This window comes from Cotesia typhae, unplaced genomic scaffold (genome assembly GCF_013202065.1).
Source record: "Cotesia typhae breed Kobodo isofemale line unplaced genomic scaffold, CoteBio_Ctyphae contig_44, whole genome shotgun sequence".
NCBI lineage: Eukaryota > Metazoa > Arthropoda > Insecta > Hymenoptera > Braconidae > Cotesia > Cotesia typhae.
The window spans coordinates 2043778-2062754 of record NW_027423753.1 but is presented as its reverse complement, the minus strand read 5'-3'; the positions used below and the strand labels follow the sequence as shown (position 1 = coordinate 2062754).

The following is an 18977-nucleotide window of genomic DNA, read 5'->3' as shown; positions in this document are numbered from 1 at the left end:
CAAATTTTTTTTTCAACAATAACAATAATAATAATAATAACATAGAAATTTTTAAAATATTTATTATTATTATTACTAGCAACCTTGCAGTCACTATATTGATGTTTTTAAAAATCTAAGCTCATCCCGATGTTACACTCATCAAAAGCTTTCATTTGAGTACCCACATGCACTTTTGATATATTTTTCATATATACATATATATAATATATATAAATATATGAAAATTTGATGTGGGTACTCAAATGAAAGATCTTGATGAGTGTAACATCGGGATGAGCTTGTTTTTTTAATAATGTCAATAGTTCACAAGATACAAGGTCATTTCTTAATTATGTATCTAGAGATAGAGCATTTTCGAATGCAGCCAAAATATTTATCAATTTTTTTTTTTTCTTTAATGCAATATTTTGCAAATTTTTTTTCAGACAATTACAATAATAATAATTTAAAATAATAATAATATGAAATTTTTTAAATTATTATTATTATATTTTTTATAAATCAATATTACCTATTTATGTCATGAATTATATTCATTGTAATAAATAAAATTTATATTACTTGGTCAGTAAAGAAACGACATAAATTTAAAACTATATCCATACATTTATATTAATTAATTAACTATATAGAGCACTCATATATTATCCGGATGAGTTGAAAATGGTAACGTCATTTGAATTTTAATAAATAAAATAAAATATCTCAAACATTAAATTTGCCCAGTACATCTATAATAAATAATTAGAAATTTTTGTCTCCTAACTAATAAATAATTAATAATCAAAAGAAGAAATGCCAAAAATTATGTGTCATTTATGAGAACAGATCTTAGTCTCACGACGTTACATTGTATAAATTCCCAGAGATTAGCGTCTTTGTATTTGCGACAAAAAACATTATTAATGATAATCATTAAAGGGAAATAAAAATTCCAGGTCATTTTCATTGCGGCAAAAAAAAATGGAGCCTGTTGTGAGGCTCTGACCGACTTTTGCCAGACATGCTTCAGTCTTACGTGCAGTGTACTAGTACTGCAAGTAAGTATAAAGTATACAAGTGAAATAAAAGTAGTAACGGGTCATACGGCGGAATAGGAAGTGGAAATGAAATAAATAAAGAGAAATAGATAAGATGTAATGTGAGTAACATTTTACGTGGATGCAGTTTGATTTTAATTCAGGATCAATGTATTATATATTATATTGTATGACGGAACACTGGTTACTGGATACTAGTGTTAGTATGTTACTCATATTAATATCACTTAAGTTGTGAGTCAAAGCAGAAAAGCATGGCATGGTATGCTACAGTGTTTTGCAGAGAAAAGAATATCTGAAGAGACTGTTGTTGGAATGGAATGCTGCTCGTGATAATCGTGTGAGGCCCTCGAGCTAATATAATACTAAGCCAATTCAAACAGAACGTTCACTCTGTGCATACTCTACATGTACAACCTTTTGCATGTATGAAGTACTTTAATATTTTTTTCTATTTCATTTAATACGTGGTTATTTTATAAATTATTGTACTTGGATCTTAATTTTTGGTTACAGTTACTAAAGAAGACTATAATAATTTTTGATTCAAGAAATGAGAGTAATAATTTTAATTTACGGGTTTTAATTGTAAAATGTAGGTCGTATATCAGAAGTTTTGTTATTGCGGAATGTTGAGTCGGTCAAAATTAAATTATTTTTGCTTTATTGACTGATTAATTGAGTGTGAAGAATACAATTATTATTTTAACCTTTTTGCTTGATTTTCAGGAGATTAATTGAGTAAATAATCATTCAATTGCACCCGATATTTTTTTGTGTAAGTTTTCGATTTAATTTTAATTTATTTTTTTTAAATATTTAGTTTCACAGTCACTGTATTTTTTTTGCGTTAAAAATTGAAAAATTAACATTTTTTTTTAAATGATTATATTTACAAAAAATTAAAAAAAAAAATAAATTTTTTTTATAATTTTATAATTAAAAAAATTTTTTTTTTTTATTTAAAAATTGAAATTAAAAAAAAAATTTTTTTTGATAAATTTATAAAAATAATTTAAATTGTTCAAAATATTTTTATTTGTTAAAGTATTGTAGTCTTATTTTTTTTTTTTTTTTTTTTTTAATAAATATTTTAATTCTTGAGAATTTAGATCTAATTAGACAGAATTTAGAATGTATATTGCTAGATTGGAATTTAGGGAAAATAGAGGGACCTTAAATATCTTCATTCCGCTAAACTAAGTGAAATTTATCGAGAATTTAATGCAAGATATTTCGTAAAACTAAATAACTCTATTTTGAGTCATAAATTAATTTAAAAAAATCAATTAAGATAATAAATAAAGATTAGAATAATTATTTTCAATAATTTACTTGAGATCAATCAAAAAATTGCAGAAAAAAAGTAAGTCAGTTTATAGAGCACTTAAGATTTTATCGCGTTCGTGTGCATACATTAATTTTTTACAAGAATATGAATATCAAAGTAAATAAACGAGTATATTGCTTTTACTTAATACAGTGCTTTAAAATGTTGTAATTTTTCTATCGCGTTATTGCATCACAAATTATATGAATGGAAATTAAAATTTTTTTTTTAAATGATAATAAATATTCACGTTAATTTTCTGAGGTAGAAACAACTTCGGTTAAGATTGAAGCAATTGAAATAAAAAAAAAAAAAAAATATTTGGAGCAAAACTGGTCAGGATAATTATGGAAGCAGTAATTGATAATTATATCACAATTTAGTCATAATAAAGATAGTTGTGATAATGAAAATAAAGTAGAAAATAATTGTAGTTACAAGATCAGTGATTATAACGTGAGAGGAAAACTTTGTTTGACTTCTTCGCTCTTAAAGAGCAAGGTCACGGATAATTGTCACGCAAACTATGATATATTTTTTATGTTGATAAACAGCGAAATAATTCAACAGAGCAAAACAGTAGTATTGGATTACAATGAGTAGAATTTCCAGAAATTAAAGTTTATATGAAGCCTACGCGATAGTTTACGTAGATTGCTGTTTACCTTGATGAACTGTAAGTACTTGTCAATTATACAGTCTTACGAAAACTAGATATATATTTCAGTTAATTAACATAATAAATATTAGTTTTAAATTATAAGAGAATCATTATTACTATTAATATATTAGATTATTTTTTTTTTTTCAAATTAATAATAATAATAATAATAATGATAATAATAATAAGCAGCAACCTTGCAGTCACTATGTGACTGCTATGATTTGCGAACTATAAATAAATAAAATTTTGCTTCATTAAAAAATTAATTTTGTTAAATTACACTATACTTTTTTAAATATTGACGTTTTTACAGATATGAGCTCATCCCGATGTTACACTCATCAAGAGCTTTCATTTGAATACCCACATGCATTTTTGATATATTTTTCATATATACATATATATAATATATATAAATATATGAAAAAATTATGTGGGTACTCAAATGAAAGGTCTTGATGAGTGTAATATCAAGATGAGCTTATATCTTTAATAATGTCAATAATAATAATAATAATAATAATATGTTTAAAATTTTATTATTATTATTATTTTATTTTTCAAATAAATAAAAGGAAGTGATGACTAAAAGCAATAAATTAAAAATATATCAAAGTATGATTAAAGGTGGATTATGGTATTATTTGTAGATAAGTGCTAAACAAATATGATAGAAACTAGGAAGTACAAATTTATATTGTTGAATAAACTATGAATCGACCTACGCAGTACTTGAGTTTAGGTACCATGCATTATGACAAGAAAATAATGTTTTATTAGCTCTCTACGATGAAAAATAACAAATTAAACCGCGTAATGATTAGTATCACACGATCGGATTATGATTGCGTCATTTATTCTCATTGTGTTTAACAAGAGAAAAAATCAGCATATTTATGTTCCCGTCTTGTTATTTCATTATAGATGTGGGTGTGTTTTTCTAAAAATACTTTTAAGTTTGAAAAAAAATTTTCTGAACTTAAAATTACTTTGATCAATGTACCTAATTCAAATTTTACATCAATCAATTAAATTTTCGTTTTCAACGCTATGAATCATCTCAAAAAAAAAAAAAAAAAACATGGTTTATTTTATATCAACGCTCATATTTCTTAACGACACCAATAAATTATTTCGTCAATTCGTCATAAAGCGAGAAGAAGAACCTGGAATATTTCTAATCAAAAATAAACAAAGTTATAAAAATTTTTCCCACCCATAATCATTCAGTCCTATTTCATAGTGGCTCTATACTTTCATGGCTTAGTATAGAAAATGAATAAAATCCACGTATGATGATATACAATTACTTTTATGTACATCGCATCGCATACTTTACGGTACTTGTGATTTTTCGATAAACATGCCCACGGAAAATATATTTTATTATCTCTAATAACGTGTAATCACGTTTAAATTAAACTTAAACATATATGATCAATAAATCAAATGTAATTAAAATTTTAAAATAAAAAAAATCAATTTTAATGTTTTTCTTCATTTTTGTAATGAAAATAAATTCAAAAATTTAATATTAATCTCAGAAAAACTTTTTTTTAAAAAATTCAAGGCTAAAATTTTTATCAAAATAAAAAAAAAATTTTTTTTAAAGCCACTATTTTGTTAAAAATATTTTTATAATTCATTCAATTACTAAAAAAAAAAAAAAAAATAATAATAATTCGCTTCTTTTCAACCATTTAAGTGCGTAAAACTCCTCAATTTTATTTTAAAAATAAAAATTGTCAATGAACAATAAATAGCCTTTGTACATTTTTGGTCAAAAATAAACCTTGACACATTGAATTATTTCACCAAAAGAAGCCACAGTTAATTGTAATAGTAATTATCTAAAAATAGTTTAAAAAAAAAATCCTAATTATTTGTTCTCAACTCGCAACACCGTAATGATTCATCGCACCTCAAATATTATTCCAAGAATTATTACTACACTTATTTGTAGTATTTAAAAATTTTTTTCGACATAGCTGATATGTACTGAATAGTACAGTAGGGGAACTTTGTTTACTTGCCGTCTCATGAACTTGTACTGTATATAATACTAGTTTTTTGTAAATGTAATTTAAAAAAAAAAATAAAAGGTTTAATTCAAAATTTAACACGTCGTTTTCTTCAATTACACTATCCGTGTATTTTCTTTTAACTTAAATAAAATATTAAAATAATAATTACTTATTATTACTTTAAGTGTTTCACTAATTAAGCATATTAAACAATTATTTTCTCGGTAAATTACCAGAACGAATCGATGATTAATTTTAACTGCGAACTAAGTGTAGGATTTCATTTCAAGTCAATAATTGTTTGATGAAAAAAATGTAATGGAAATTATAAATTAAATTACAGGTAATTAGATAATATATTAAAATATATATCGACGGAATGTGAAACTAATAATTGGCCTTGATGTCTGATCTAATTATAATAATTAAAATTGAATTATCGGGTGTTATGTCACTCTTATTTAACAATGTGAGTTTTATGTTTTGCATTTTTAAATTCACGTATGATTGACGTAAGACTCTTATGGAGTTGTTCTCGTTTTTTATCATTGAAAATTAAACGTTTTACGATACTATATCTAATGCGCTTTGTATTTATCGGTAACTCGTGTATATCCTGGCCTTGACTTGGACTAGATGTGAAAAATAGAATCAGCGGTATGGCAACGGATGATTAACACGAGAACAAGAGCTAATTGTTGGTAATAGTCCAAAATGAGATTGTTATAGGTTTTAGATGGAAGAATCTTACCTTAAGCGGCTTTACGGTGTCGTAGTGGCTTTCTTGGATTCTCGATTCGTACACGCATGTTGCTGATGAATTGTGTCTGTTCAAAAATTAATTTTATATTATTTAATTTATAATAAATACTGAAATTCACAGACAGATAAAAATTTTTTCAACCTTAAGAAGAAAATTCTTTTAGAAATTATAAAATTTAATTTTTTTTTATTTTAGAAAAATAACTTTTTTTTGGGATGAAAAATCTCAAATAAATTATAAAAAATTTGAACTTTTTTTATTAATGAGCCTCTTTAATTTTTAATCATTTTAAAAATTTTTTTTGTATAAAATTAAAAAATTAAAAAAATTTTTTTTTTAGTAAAAAAAAAATATTTTTGTACTTTTTAAAATTTCAATAAAATTTATCATAACTACAGAATGATGTAATTATTTTATCATTTATTTAATGTCACTATTTTATCTTGAAAAAAAAAAAATAAAAAGAAAAAAATTGTGAGATATTTAATTAATTTTTATTTAAAAAATTTGAACTTACGAAATTAAATTAGATCCATTCAATGTTGGTTTTGGAGATTGAATTCCAGATCGATTAGGTGTACTAGGATGTGGAGAAGTCCCTTTGCTTCCTACATGTGATTTTCCACTTCTGAAAATTAAAACAAAAAACCAATTATTTTTTTTTGTTTTCAACAACAATAAAAAATGTATTTTCTTCTTTATATTTATCAGGTTAAAAAAATATATAAAGGTCTTCTTGTTGACCCGTTTTTAAACTGATAACAGATAATATTTAAAAATAATCATCATTCGCCAATTCATTCACTTTGAAAGTTAAGATATTTTTTTCAGCTTGAATTTTACAAATAAATTACACCCCTGAAAACAATCGAACCATCTACGGCAAATAATTATAAACAATCGAAAACAATAATAAACAGTCTAATCGTTCGACTCGTCTCGCGATCCATACCAACTATGCAATCAATTCCTGCCTTCCATTCAAGACCAACCTACATAATAAAATTTACAAGTAACTTAATGTTAATTCAAATGTAAACAAAGTCAATTATTGCTCTACACTCAAAAAAAAAATTTCTCTTTATTTTTTCTGTGAAAAAAAAAAATTTATTTATTTATTTTAAATATATTTAAATTATAATTAAAACTAGCCAAAAATTGTTTGAAAAAATATTTTACATAATTTTATATATTTATCTTTTAAAAAAAATTTTTTATTGCATACTTCTTCAAAAAAACATATTTTTAAATAAATAATTATTTAAATTATATTATATATTTTTAAAATAGTAAAAATGAGCCAAAAATTGATTAAAAATATATTTCACATAATATTAATTTTTAAAAATTTTTTTTCGACACTAAAATATATTTTTTTTAATAAAAAATAATTATTTTTCATAATTAATAATATTAAATACCGATTAATGGTTGAGTTGCTGGCAGAAATAATAAAACTGCAATTACTCTCATGTTCATAGCTAATATTCCTTGAAACGGGTCGATTTGTGCAAATTCTTTCAGCAATTCTAAATCGCGGCACAGTAGGCTTATGGTACATCATTTTCACGATCAATTTTTCTTATTTCTTCCCGGCTATCAATTAAAAAATTTTTAAATTCCCACTTTTAAACCACAAAAATTCACATGGCTCCAGACCGCGCGTAAAAAATTAAAGAAATTTTAAATTATAAAAATAAATGCAATTTAAAACTGAAGCGATATCACGACAGACAGAGCGTCGACAAAGATACGCAATGTATAATAATTTAAATGCTTGACATCAGCGGAGCGTAATCAAATGTGGAAATGATTAATGAGAGTATCAACACTATACACAAGAACTCAGTATGTAAATGAACAAGAGCACTAGAATTAAATATTGAATGTAAGAAGCCTATATAATAATTAAATGTATTAATATTAATAAAATCCAAGTGATCTCAATGATACCGAGCTGGAGAGTAAATAATAACTAAAGACACATTTAATACAATATCAAAGGCCGCACATTAAGTTGTACTGTATAATTCACTACTATACGTTGTACGGAGAGTTACCACCTCTGGGGAAGCTCAACGCAGAATGTACCAGCTTCAATTCAGTCATAGTCAGTTAAGTTACAGTACCGAGACTTGGTAATAGTCATACTCTCATCTGGAAATAAAAATCAACACCGCACTTTGCTTGTAAGACACAAGATGCACTAGAGAACTCATTTATATATCTTCCTTGTAATTTTATAGCTATATATCATGTTGCGCTTCTTTATTATTGCAGTAAATTGAATAAAGAAGAATATAAGAAGACTAATACGTCAAAAGAAGATAAATTAGACAATAGAAGTATATAAATAAGTAGAAGTAGAATAAAATAAACAAATAGTTTATAATTTTCGAAGAACAGAATGTTAAATAATTAATTAATGACATGGGTTACGGATGTAAATAAACTCAAGAGTTAAGAAGAGAAGAAATCCTATTTAGTTGGTAATATCCGACGTTACTGTGCGGAAAAAAACGTCGAACAGCTGTTGTAGTTATGAGAAAAGTAACGGATCTTATTTTTAAATAAACCGATACTGAGTATGTATTATATTACAATACTGCGATACTTAAATCACAAATGTCGGGTATTTATATTTATTTAAGATGTTATTGCTAACTTATGTAATTAAAAAATGTTTTTTTTTTTTTTTTTGCGCGCGCGCGCGATTAAAATATTGAGATATTTTATTGGTAATTAATAATTATCTTTTTGGACGGTTGGGTGTTTATTCAGTTGACGGTAATGTATTTTAATTAATATTTTAACAATTGCGCGGGTAAGATGGAAATAAAAATGAGTGAAGATATAATTATGATTTTAATGGATGGATAAATCATTTTTAAGATTGATTCTAGAGATTTGTTGGGTGGGTGGAGTTTTTTTTTAAAGATATATTTATTGATGATGATTATTGTAATAGTGATGATTGTTATTGTTGATAGTTATGATTGCTAAGAGCTTTTGGGATTCGAGGACATTTATTGTGTTTTTTTTTTTCTGGGGACAATGGGACAATAAATCTGCAAATCGCGCGTGATGACGTGATTGGAGTAATATTAACGACGACAGACGATTTCACCCGTGTTTCCTTTTTCCGGTCATTTTAAACTGGACGTATGACAGTGGGGATTTTTATTAATACACTGGCTGGTGAATTAAAATGAATAAGCAATTTTTTATTTTTATTTCGTAAGTTGTATTATTAAATGTTATTTTTTTGGGAAATAATTTTTCTTGTGAATTTATTTTTAATGAAAAATATGTAAAAGTTTACTTTAAGAATTAATTTCGGGATAAATATTAATTTCAAGGTACTTTAAATTGTGGAATTATTTTATAAAATATTATATTGTTGTCGCTTGTCGCTGCTATGGCAACAGTTATGTCAATAATTAAGAAATTACGTTGTATTTTGAATACTGATGATATTTTTAACGATATAAGCTCATCCTGGAGTTACACTTATCGAGACCTTTCATTTGAATACCCACACGAATTTTTTTATATATTTTATATATTTCACAAATATGAGAAATATCAATATATATAAAATATATGAAAAAATTCATGTGGGTATTCAAATGAAAGGTCTCAATGAGCGTAACATCAATGAGCCAAAAATAATTTAAAAAAAATTGATAATTAAAAAAAATTATTTTGAAAAAATAAAAAATTTATAAATTGAAAAAAAATTGTTTGATTTTTTGTCAAAAAAAAAAAAATAGTGACCGTGAAATTAAATAATTAATATAATCAATAAACACTACAATAATATAAATAATATCTAAAATTAGCTCACTAAAAAATGTATTATGAAAATTTTCAGTAAATAAAATTCAATAACTGATTTAGAAATTAATTAAATATTTCATACAGACAGTCTGCATTACGAATTCTTCTAATTTGAATAAATCAAAGCATCGGCTTATTCTTAAAAATTTTTCCATAACTTTTTATTTCTATAAGAAGATAAAGTTTGGTAAAAGTTTCTTAAAAAAAAAAAAAAAAAAAAAAAAAAAAAAAAAAAAAACTACAAGTTTCATGAAGGAACTCCAAAAAATATTATTAAAGCTGATGTCATTTGCCGCAAGTCATTCAGAACTTATGACGTCTTGAATATTAATGGTACTTGTCCTCAAGACGTTATCGTTCAAAGCTACGACTATGCTACCCGAGCTTCAGTAGTGGGAAGAAATAACATTGAATGAAAGCAAGACGAAGAAGAGTAAAAAAAAAAAAAAAAAATTTAACTCAAAAGATGAAGATGAAAATCAACGTTAAAATAAAAAGCAAAGAGAGATGAACTAGACGATAAATGAAGAGTAAATCTTTTCTGTACCAGTGGGTAGAATTTTACTACCATGGTTAGTTGAAATATATTTTACCTCGCAAAGATAGACATTGCACTTGACATTTCACGCCAAGGTAATTTTAACTCTCGTTACAAGACTCCGAAGTACTTAAGCTCTTTACCGTTTTTTTTTTTGCTTCTTGTCTTACTGTTCTATAATATTATATTGAACAACGACGAGCTTTGAGACAAGTGACCAGTTTCGCTTATTGCGATTATTGTTAGCTTTGGTGTGATTCGTTTACAGACTCTCGGCTTTAAACCCCACGACTGACATATAATAGACAGCAAATAAAATCTCTGTGAAGTTATAATGTCTTTGACAGCATCCGGTTACAAAAATAATTTTCCTTTTATTATTTAGCTTGATTTTTTTTTTTTTGGAATTCCCAATCGGCGCCACGCTTATGTCTAGACTCAACGTATGTTCTATTCTGGTATTTCAAGGGGAATACAAAACCATAACAACCCTTCAAGTGAATAACACACAAAGCCTCATAATACCATACCCGTTTATATTCTAATTTAGTAAATCCTACTAAGGGTAATAAATTTATCGCTAATTCTAATTGATATCGTCTCGCGAAATAAAAATTATTTTTAACCAGCTAGGAAATCCGATTGCTCCATATGAATAATTCATCTTGATATTAATAATTTGTTTTTTTTTTTTTTTTTTTTTTTAAATTAAATTTGTCTCATTGGTTTTATTTTTTTATGATAAGCTTGTCATTGATTTTTTTAAGACACCTTTCGTGGAAAAAAAAATTTCTGATTTAAAATTAATTTAAAATTGAAATTCATATTTTGACACAAATATGAATTAGTTTTGAGATCAATCCAAATGTAAAATTATAATTTTTTTGATAAATTTACTCTTTTAAAAGTTAAATTTCAACGTCCTAAATTTTTAATTTTTTTTTTCATTTTCAGCAAACTTATTATTTATCCAAAAATTTTTCATCTATTCTGAAAAATATTACAATAACTGAGAATTAATTTAATTAATTAATTAACTGTCAAAATCAATTTTTTTTATCCACCTTAATATAAAATTAATTTTATAAATACAATAAAAATTCTTTAGCCAGCAATCGGATTTCTTAAAAAATAAATAAATTAATAAATAATAAAAATTCTTACGTTTCATTTTGAAGTCTATTGTCAACCAACTGAGCAGAAATAGGAGCAGATAATTGTCTAACAAGTTCATCACGCTCACGTTCCTTTTGTTGAATTGTTTCTTGTAATTTCTGTTTTTGTTTTTGATACTCTTTAAATAAATCACCATTGTAGCTTTGATCAGGATTATCACCGGCAATAACACCACGTGCGGGTATCACAGTAGGCTCTGGTATTTTAGCAGCAACGCCAGTAGGTTTGTCAGCCAAAGAATCGCGTCGTGAGCTTCTTGCGGTAGACAATGCGGGTGATTCACGACCTGGTAGACGTCTTTCTGGAGTAGATGCTGACGAAGGATTTGTTTTGTGCCCTAAAACAATTATTATCATTTTGCTAGTATAATATTAGCTTAATAAAAGAACCAAAAAAAAAAAAAAAAAAAATACCTTCTGGACTCTGAGACTGTCCACGTGTTCTGACAGCTGAGTTTGCCTGCGCATTAGCGATAGTTTCCTGGATTGACGGTAGCTGCTGCTGGAATTCGGCGTAACTCGAGCTGAGAAAGACGTCGCTTTCATTTTCAAAAAGCCTGTCAACGCTGGTGTTCATTATTTTGTTATTTTTGAACCCGGTTAAGTGAAAACTAGCGAAGGATGATCGAGACATAGGATTTATATCACCGGTTGACAGCGCCATTAGTGCTGCTGACGGCAGAGTTGTATTTTTAGGCCCTGGGCTGCGAGGTCCCAAACCGGCTTCTAGAGCTGGTACGAGGCTTCTTGACATCATATCAGCTGCGGAACGCGGCCTGGTAAATGGCATCGCGCTGTGTGGGAAGGTCTTTGGCTTTATTGGCGTTATCAGCATGTGTTCAGTCCACGAGGTCTCCAAGGATGGTCTCTCCAGTCTTTCCACGTCCACGTTCAATGTCCTCTGGGCAAACGGAACCGCAAACGTTTCTGGCGGGATACTTTGCAGCCAAGACAGCAAACTTAAATCCGAGTCGCTGAACCCTACTGATCCGTCTAGCAGTCGCGAGAAACTCATCTCAACCTGGAATTAAATTTATTTATTAATTATATTGTATCAATATAATAAATTTTTTTTTCAATTATAAATCAATTTGGAGAATCATCAAAATTTTTACTAAAAAAATTCGATTCAAAAAATAAATTTTTAAAATCAAAAACATAATTTATATTACTACCAAATATTTTGTGAACTATTGACATTATTGAAGATATAAGCTCACCCTGACATTACACTCATCAAGAGCTTTCATTTGAGTACCCACATCAATTTTTCATATATTTATATATACATTATATATATATATGTATATATGAAAAATATGTCAAAATACATGTGGGTACTCAAATGAAAGGTCTTGATGAGTGTAACATTGGGATGAGCTTATATCTTTAAAATCGTCAATATTTAAGAAAGCTTAAGAATTTTTTTCTTGAATTAAATTAATTTTTCTATTAATTTAAAAATATTAAAGTCATAAAAAAAATTTTTGTAACATCAAATAAATTAAAAAAATTATTTTCTAGGCTAAGTAACACCAACATAATTGAATATAAATTAAAAATATAATAACAGAGTAGAAATAATTACCAACCTGTTCACTCTCTTTAGATCCAGTAGCCTTAGCTTGACAATAATTAACACACGACTCATAAAGAATGCCCTTGATGATTAATTGAATAAGCCGGTCATTTTTAGCAGAAGCAACGGGATGACTTGGATCAGACTTGCGATCACCAGGTAAGAATTTTTCAACCAAGGAGTGGACTTCCCTGAAGCACTGAACTCTAGCATTGCTCGGATTCCAGTCTTTATACTGCAAGTGATCTGTTAGCCGCGGGAGAGTCAGCAGCAGACAAAGGCTGCTGTATTCTTCTTTGGAAGGCGCTACTTTCTCCAGGTCGCTGAGGACTTTAACGACCTCCTCGACGGCATTGTCAACGCTCCCATTAGCACCTGCGATGATATTCGCCTCTGATTTTATGCAGAGCAGCTCGACGTACTTGTGGCGCAGGATCGAGTAGGTGAACTTCTTCATGTCGAAATCTGGAAGCGCCTCCAGCGGCTGGATGAATTCCAGCACATCGTCCCATTGTCCGTCCAGAATCAGCTGACGTAGGAAGAGAACGTCATCGCTGTACTGACCATTTATCACGCCAGTCTCCCGTTCAAGTGAGAGCTGAGTGATGTGAAGGTCACGGCCGTGAAGAAACTCGAGGGTCAGTCGCACCACGTCCTCTTCTCGCAGCGTCAGGTGCGCCGCCGGCATCACGTACCGAATCCGCAACCTGAAAAATATTTTTATAATTTAGTACAATTGGTTCATTTTTTTTAGTAAATTTATGACGAGATTTATTAGAAAAAAAATATAAATAATTTTTTTTTTATTTCTTATTTCTTATTAGAGAAAATTCTAAAGAGGTGTAATTTCATCTCTGCTTTAGTAATTAATTTTTTTTATTGATTAAAAAAAAATTAATATTAAATTAAAAATCAATTATAAAATTTTGCTTATTACAGCTTTTTTATTTTTTTTTTAATCATTAATTTTTGTAATAAAAAATATTTTGAACAAAAAAAAAATTTTTAGAAATTTTTGCCTTGAATTCTGACTCTTGGCTCAAGAGATCAGTATCTTCGGTCGGTAACTTCTTCAATTAAAAGAATTAGATATCTTAAAGTAAGATTCAATTTTTGAGAAAGATATTTTTCTCAAATTATTTAATATTTAAGCGCAATTTCTTTAAAAAATATACTTTGACAGCATAAAATAATAAAAAAATTATTAAAACTATAAATTTCTTCAAAATCTGCCTTTTAAATTAAATTAATGCCGTTGAATTAAATATTAGATTACTTAAAAAAATTTGATTACTAAAAAATGTAATTGCGAAACATTGCTAGGTTTAAAAAAATAAAATCTAGCATTATTTTTGTTGATGCGATTCATGCTGACTGGTCGCAAAGTGTACGAATGCATAAAAATAACGAGGTCGGTGATATTTAGCTAATCAGCGAAGAAGGATGACAGAAAGCACCAAAAAATAAAGATAATAAACGTAAGTATAAATGTAAAAGTTATTTGGATGAATATGTTAACATAGCTTTTTATTCAAGAGGGATTTACGGTCTAAAGACGTCTGGCCTTTGAGAAATAAACCGCCTCGAAAATACTGAGATAGATCTTTTTAAATCTTGCTTTAGTATCCCCTAAAATTTTTTTCAATTTACAAAAACCGATGAGCAAACATTCCCCTGAAAAAACAATCGACACTAAATTAAAAGCTTACATTTTATTCAATTGGGAAATACTTTTATTCTTTAAATAAGTTGGAGGTGGCGATGAAACTTGAGACCTTTTAGTCAGCAAATTGAAACTTGAATTTATCGGACTGACGAGTGCCAGTTGCACAGTGCCAGTCTTACATATAACTTCGCAAAGATAACAGAACATTATGAAGATCGTATTCCATTCATTGGTAAGAGATTAATTCCTCTGTGTATAATAGAACACTTATTGACAGTTTCAATCTAAACTTACAATTGAATCAAATCAATAATTTCATTATTTATTATTTATATTTTAAATCCTTCATTTTTCTGTTTTCTGTTCGCAATCATTAGGCATTCCTGCTGATTGGAACATTTTTAGTTGGAGCTGTTCCTCAATTTTTTCATGGATCTCCAGGAAATGGACAGCCAAGCTACCACCAATTATCTCCTAATTTTTACAACCAACCAGGACTGTTTAGACAAGCAAATATTCCTGGTCCTGGAGCTAATAAATTTGATCATCCTCCACAAGCTGGACCAATTCCGCAAGACGAAATTGGAATTGCTGTACAACCAGGAATGTTTATTCAATCAAGGCCAGGAGAAGTACAAATAAAAGGGTCACCTGGACCATTAGGACAGTTGTCTATTCCTGGACAGCCTAGATTTCCGAATCAATTTGATCATCCCCAAAAACCTGGACCGTTTGATCCATACCAAATTAGAACCAATGTTCAACCTGGAACTTATGGACAACCTGGACCAGGACAACCGATGCAATCCGGACCATTGGCAATTCCTGGACAGCCTAGATTTGCCAATAATTTTGATCATCCCCAACCTGGACCAATTCCGCAAGATCAAATTGGAATTGCTGTTCAACCAGGAGTTTTTATTCAAGGACAAGGACAAGGACAAGGACAAGGACAAGGACAAGGACAAGGACAAGGACCTGCTGAGCCATTTGGACAGTTGACTATTCCTGGACAGCCTAGATTTCCCAATCAGTTTGACCATCCCCAACCAACTGGACCATTTGACCCGTATCAAGTTAGAGTCAATGTGCAACCGGAAAGTTTTGGACAACCTGGACCAGGACAACCGATACAATCTGCGCCACTGTCTATTCCTGGACAGCCGAGGTTCAGCAATCAAAATGGACCTATTATATCTCCCCAACCCGGATCAAACGATCAACTTGGACCTTATACTATGGGAGTGCCTGGATCGAATGTATTTGAACCCCAAAAAACGTCGATAGAAGCTGTAAATTGGCAATATCAACAATTCAAACACCTAAACGATGAGATAGCGAAGCAAATAAGGGAAATGATGCAGAATAAATCAATCGCAGGGCCTCGAATTATGCCCCAGAATTTTCAAGCGCCCTTCTCGGTGCCAAACGCTTGGGCGCCTTTTCCTCAGAACCGGTGGGCCCAAAGAATTCACCGGTCTCCACTTCCTAATCTTCAGGCGCTTCAAGCGCAAGGCTACCAAATTATCAGGCTCAAGGATTATCAAAATGTAAGTTTTTTTTTTTTTTAAGGTGATTGTAAATTGTGGGTTGTTCGAAAAATAACGGAAGTTTTAACAGTTTTTATTTTGCAGCTTGAAAAACTCTCGGCTTTGGGACCCGGAGGAGCTTTTTCAAAACTCAATATTAGGAGCGACGAAGAAACATCTGATAAAAAATCTTTCGGGAGCTCATTGGCCCAGAACTCGACCCTAAATGCAACGGAGAACTTTTCTAACAAGGACGTGCCGAGTAAGTTTTTTTTTTTTTTTTTAATTTTTGTTCAAATGAAAAATTTTTAAAAAGAAGAATTAATCTCGTAAATTCTTCAATTAAAAAATTTCTTAATTAAATTAAATTAATTTTTAGGTAAAAAATAATTTTAAATTACTGTTTTATTTTTTTGCTTAAACGAAAAATTTTTTTTAAATTAATTTTAATTATTGTTATTATTATTTTAATTATCAGATATGCGTGCAGCAAGTTCATCAGAACATATGATAATTGGAAATCCCTTAGAAATTTGCAAAGATTACGAAACCATCGACCAGCATCACCCAACAGAAGAAAACAAAAAATTAAAATCGTTTTGTACAAACTTTTTCAAAAACGTTATGCCTAGCTTTCCATCACATCCTAGCGAAGCCCCTTCAACTTCTCACTCAGAAGATTATCTAGTGACCGATGACATCTCTAAAACGTCAGACGGTTCTATACGCAATCTCTCGCAAGCTGGACAGCAGCTTCCGAACAACCAACCACAAAAAGTAATTATTTTTTTTTGCCTTGATTAAAATTTATCAGAAATTTTTTAATGTAAAAATTCTTGGTTAATTTGAACTGATAAAATTTTTTAGACACAAAGCGATGGACAGAACAAAAGATTTCGGGATAACTTTATTGGTTTGTCAGAAGAATTGGTCAAAAATTCAACAAATGTGACAGCCGCACCTGTACAATATCGGCACTATAGACCTTCAGTCAATGGAAATCTCCCACAGCAGATTCCATTTCCAGCAATCGCCAGAGCCAATCCGCAACCGAACTCAACTCCGAAAATGAATAATTACAATTCATTCCATCCCCCCGCTGCTGGAAGCGCGTTTTATAAACCAACTTTATGGCCAGGTAATGCACCCAATAATAATAATCAAAATTTTAGGAACTTTGCTCCGGTATATTCGTTCACCCCGGCTAATAATTATTATTTACAAAAATTTCCCGTGTATCAAACACCTAATTACTTTTCATATCAATAATTTATTTAAGTTTTAATTTATTATAATTTTTTTATACTTTTTTTTATTTTTGAATTTTGTGGGTTTTTTTAATATTTTATTGGAAAAATAATGCATTGATTATTATTTATTAATTAGAAATTTAAAATTAGTGAGTGAATATAAAATTTTTTTGATGGCTTTTAGGAATTAAAATTAATATTTAAAAACATTTTTTAATTAATTTTAAAAAATTATTTTTAGTAAAAATATAACTTATAAAAAATTCAAATTTAAGGATTAATAAAATGTTTTTTTTTTTTAATTAAATTATTGATGCAAAAAATTTTTAATTTTTAATAGTAATTTTTTGATTAATTAATTGTCAAAAAAATTAGTAACAATAATTTTTAAAATTAAATTTTAAGACGAGTTAATTTTTACAAAATATTAAAATTTTATAATTAATCAACGAAAATAAAAATATTGAGCTTAAAAAATTAATGCAAGCACAAACTATCAATTTTTTTTTCATCTAAAATTAAAATAAAAAAAATCAATGTATTATTTTTATCTCTAGAATATTATTTTCATACTACTTAATATAATACAGGGTAAAAGTACCTTTTTTGGCTACTTTATTATCAAATTATTGTAAAAATATTTTTGTAAGCGCAAGACTTCATGAATTAAAAATTCTACTTGAATAATTAAATTTTTTTTTAAATTTACTAAAATATCAAGTGGCCAAAACCGGAACTCCTACCCTAATTATCTTCGTAGTTAAATAATTTAATTTAATCCTTTTTATATATTTATACAAATGATAAATCATTGTAAGCCTTATCGAACTCCGTCCACTGAATAATCCAATTATATAAACTATGTACCGCTAATCACAATAAAATAAAAATTTAATTAATTTATCCGAAGAACAAACTACTGATTTTCAAAGAAATCTTTATAAATAAAATAAATAAAAAAAAAAACAGAGAACTAAACCAATACAAAGAGCTAAACAGTGTCTGGAGGTTAATGTAATTGTCTGTAATTTATCTGTTGAAATTAATTGCCCCAGACAGCGGGGGTGACATGAAGGATCGAAGGATTAGGACGGCAAGTATAAGTCTAAGTAGCGTAGTTCTATATTCCAGAGAATGTAACGTCAGATTTAACATTGAACAATAAACCAGAAGGTTGTCATTTCATCCTCCTTGCGCTACACCCGAGGCTGTAATATCTTACGTATTAAAAAAATGTAATATGAATTTAATTTTTATATTTCATATACACATATAAAACCTAAATTTCCAATTTTATGTAATTTTAAGATGAGATGAGTAATAACCTAGCCCGCGGTACTTTACGGATTTTTCCAAGCGTATAAATTACATTTTTTTACTCAACGATTATCCTCCATCATTTTCCACTCATTTGAGATTTATTTTTATTCCAATAAAAAAATAATCCATAGACTGGAGAAAAGAAAAGTCTTTGGCTCAAGATAGTTTAAAAAAATCTTTTTCTTAGTTTTCACTCTTTTTTTTTTCCTTTTTTTATCTTTGCTAGATCGTATAACTTTTCTCTGGAAGCAAAAGG

General features: G+C 28.3%; 2 protein-coding genes across 3 annotated transcripts in view; one reads left to right on the top strand and one right to left on the bottom strand.

Moving 5' to 3' along the window:
• Positions 1-18977, bottom strand: part of LOC141528526 (WD repeat-containing protein 47) — a 50875-nt gene that overhangs the window by 20896 nt on the left and 11002 nt on the right. The window contains exons 2-6 of one of the 2 annotated variants that reach the window (XM_074244614.1): positions 12970-13663; positions 11792-12398; positions 11367-11715; positions 6342-6452; positions 5813-5888 (exon numbers count right to left, since the gene is read on the bottom strand). In XM_074244614.1, the coding sequence (XP_074100715.1) occupies positions 5813-5888; positions 6342-6452; positions 11367-11715; positions 11792-12398; positions 12970-13644 (1818 nt within the window). In that variant the 5' untranslated portion in view covers positions 13645-13663. Of the gene's footprint in view, positions 1-5812; positions 5889-6341; positions 6453-7245; positions 7789-11366; positions 11716-11791; positions 12399-12969; positions 13664-18977 lie in introns of those variants that run through there. The other variant, XM_074244617.1, reaches the window with a different exon arrangement.
• On the top strand, positions 14707-18317 carry LOC141528798 (uncharacterized). Its single transcript, XM_074245027.1, has 5 exons — positions 14707-14854; positions 15000-16172; positions 16257-16413; positions 16630-16928; positions 17019-18317. Exons 1-5 carry the CDS (start codon positions 14831-14833, stop codon positions 17418-17420), a joined length of 2055 nt encoding a protein of 684 aa, XP_074101128.1. The 5' UTR covers positions 14707-14830; the 3' UTR covers positions 17421-18317.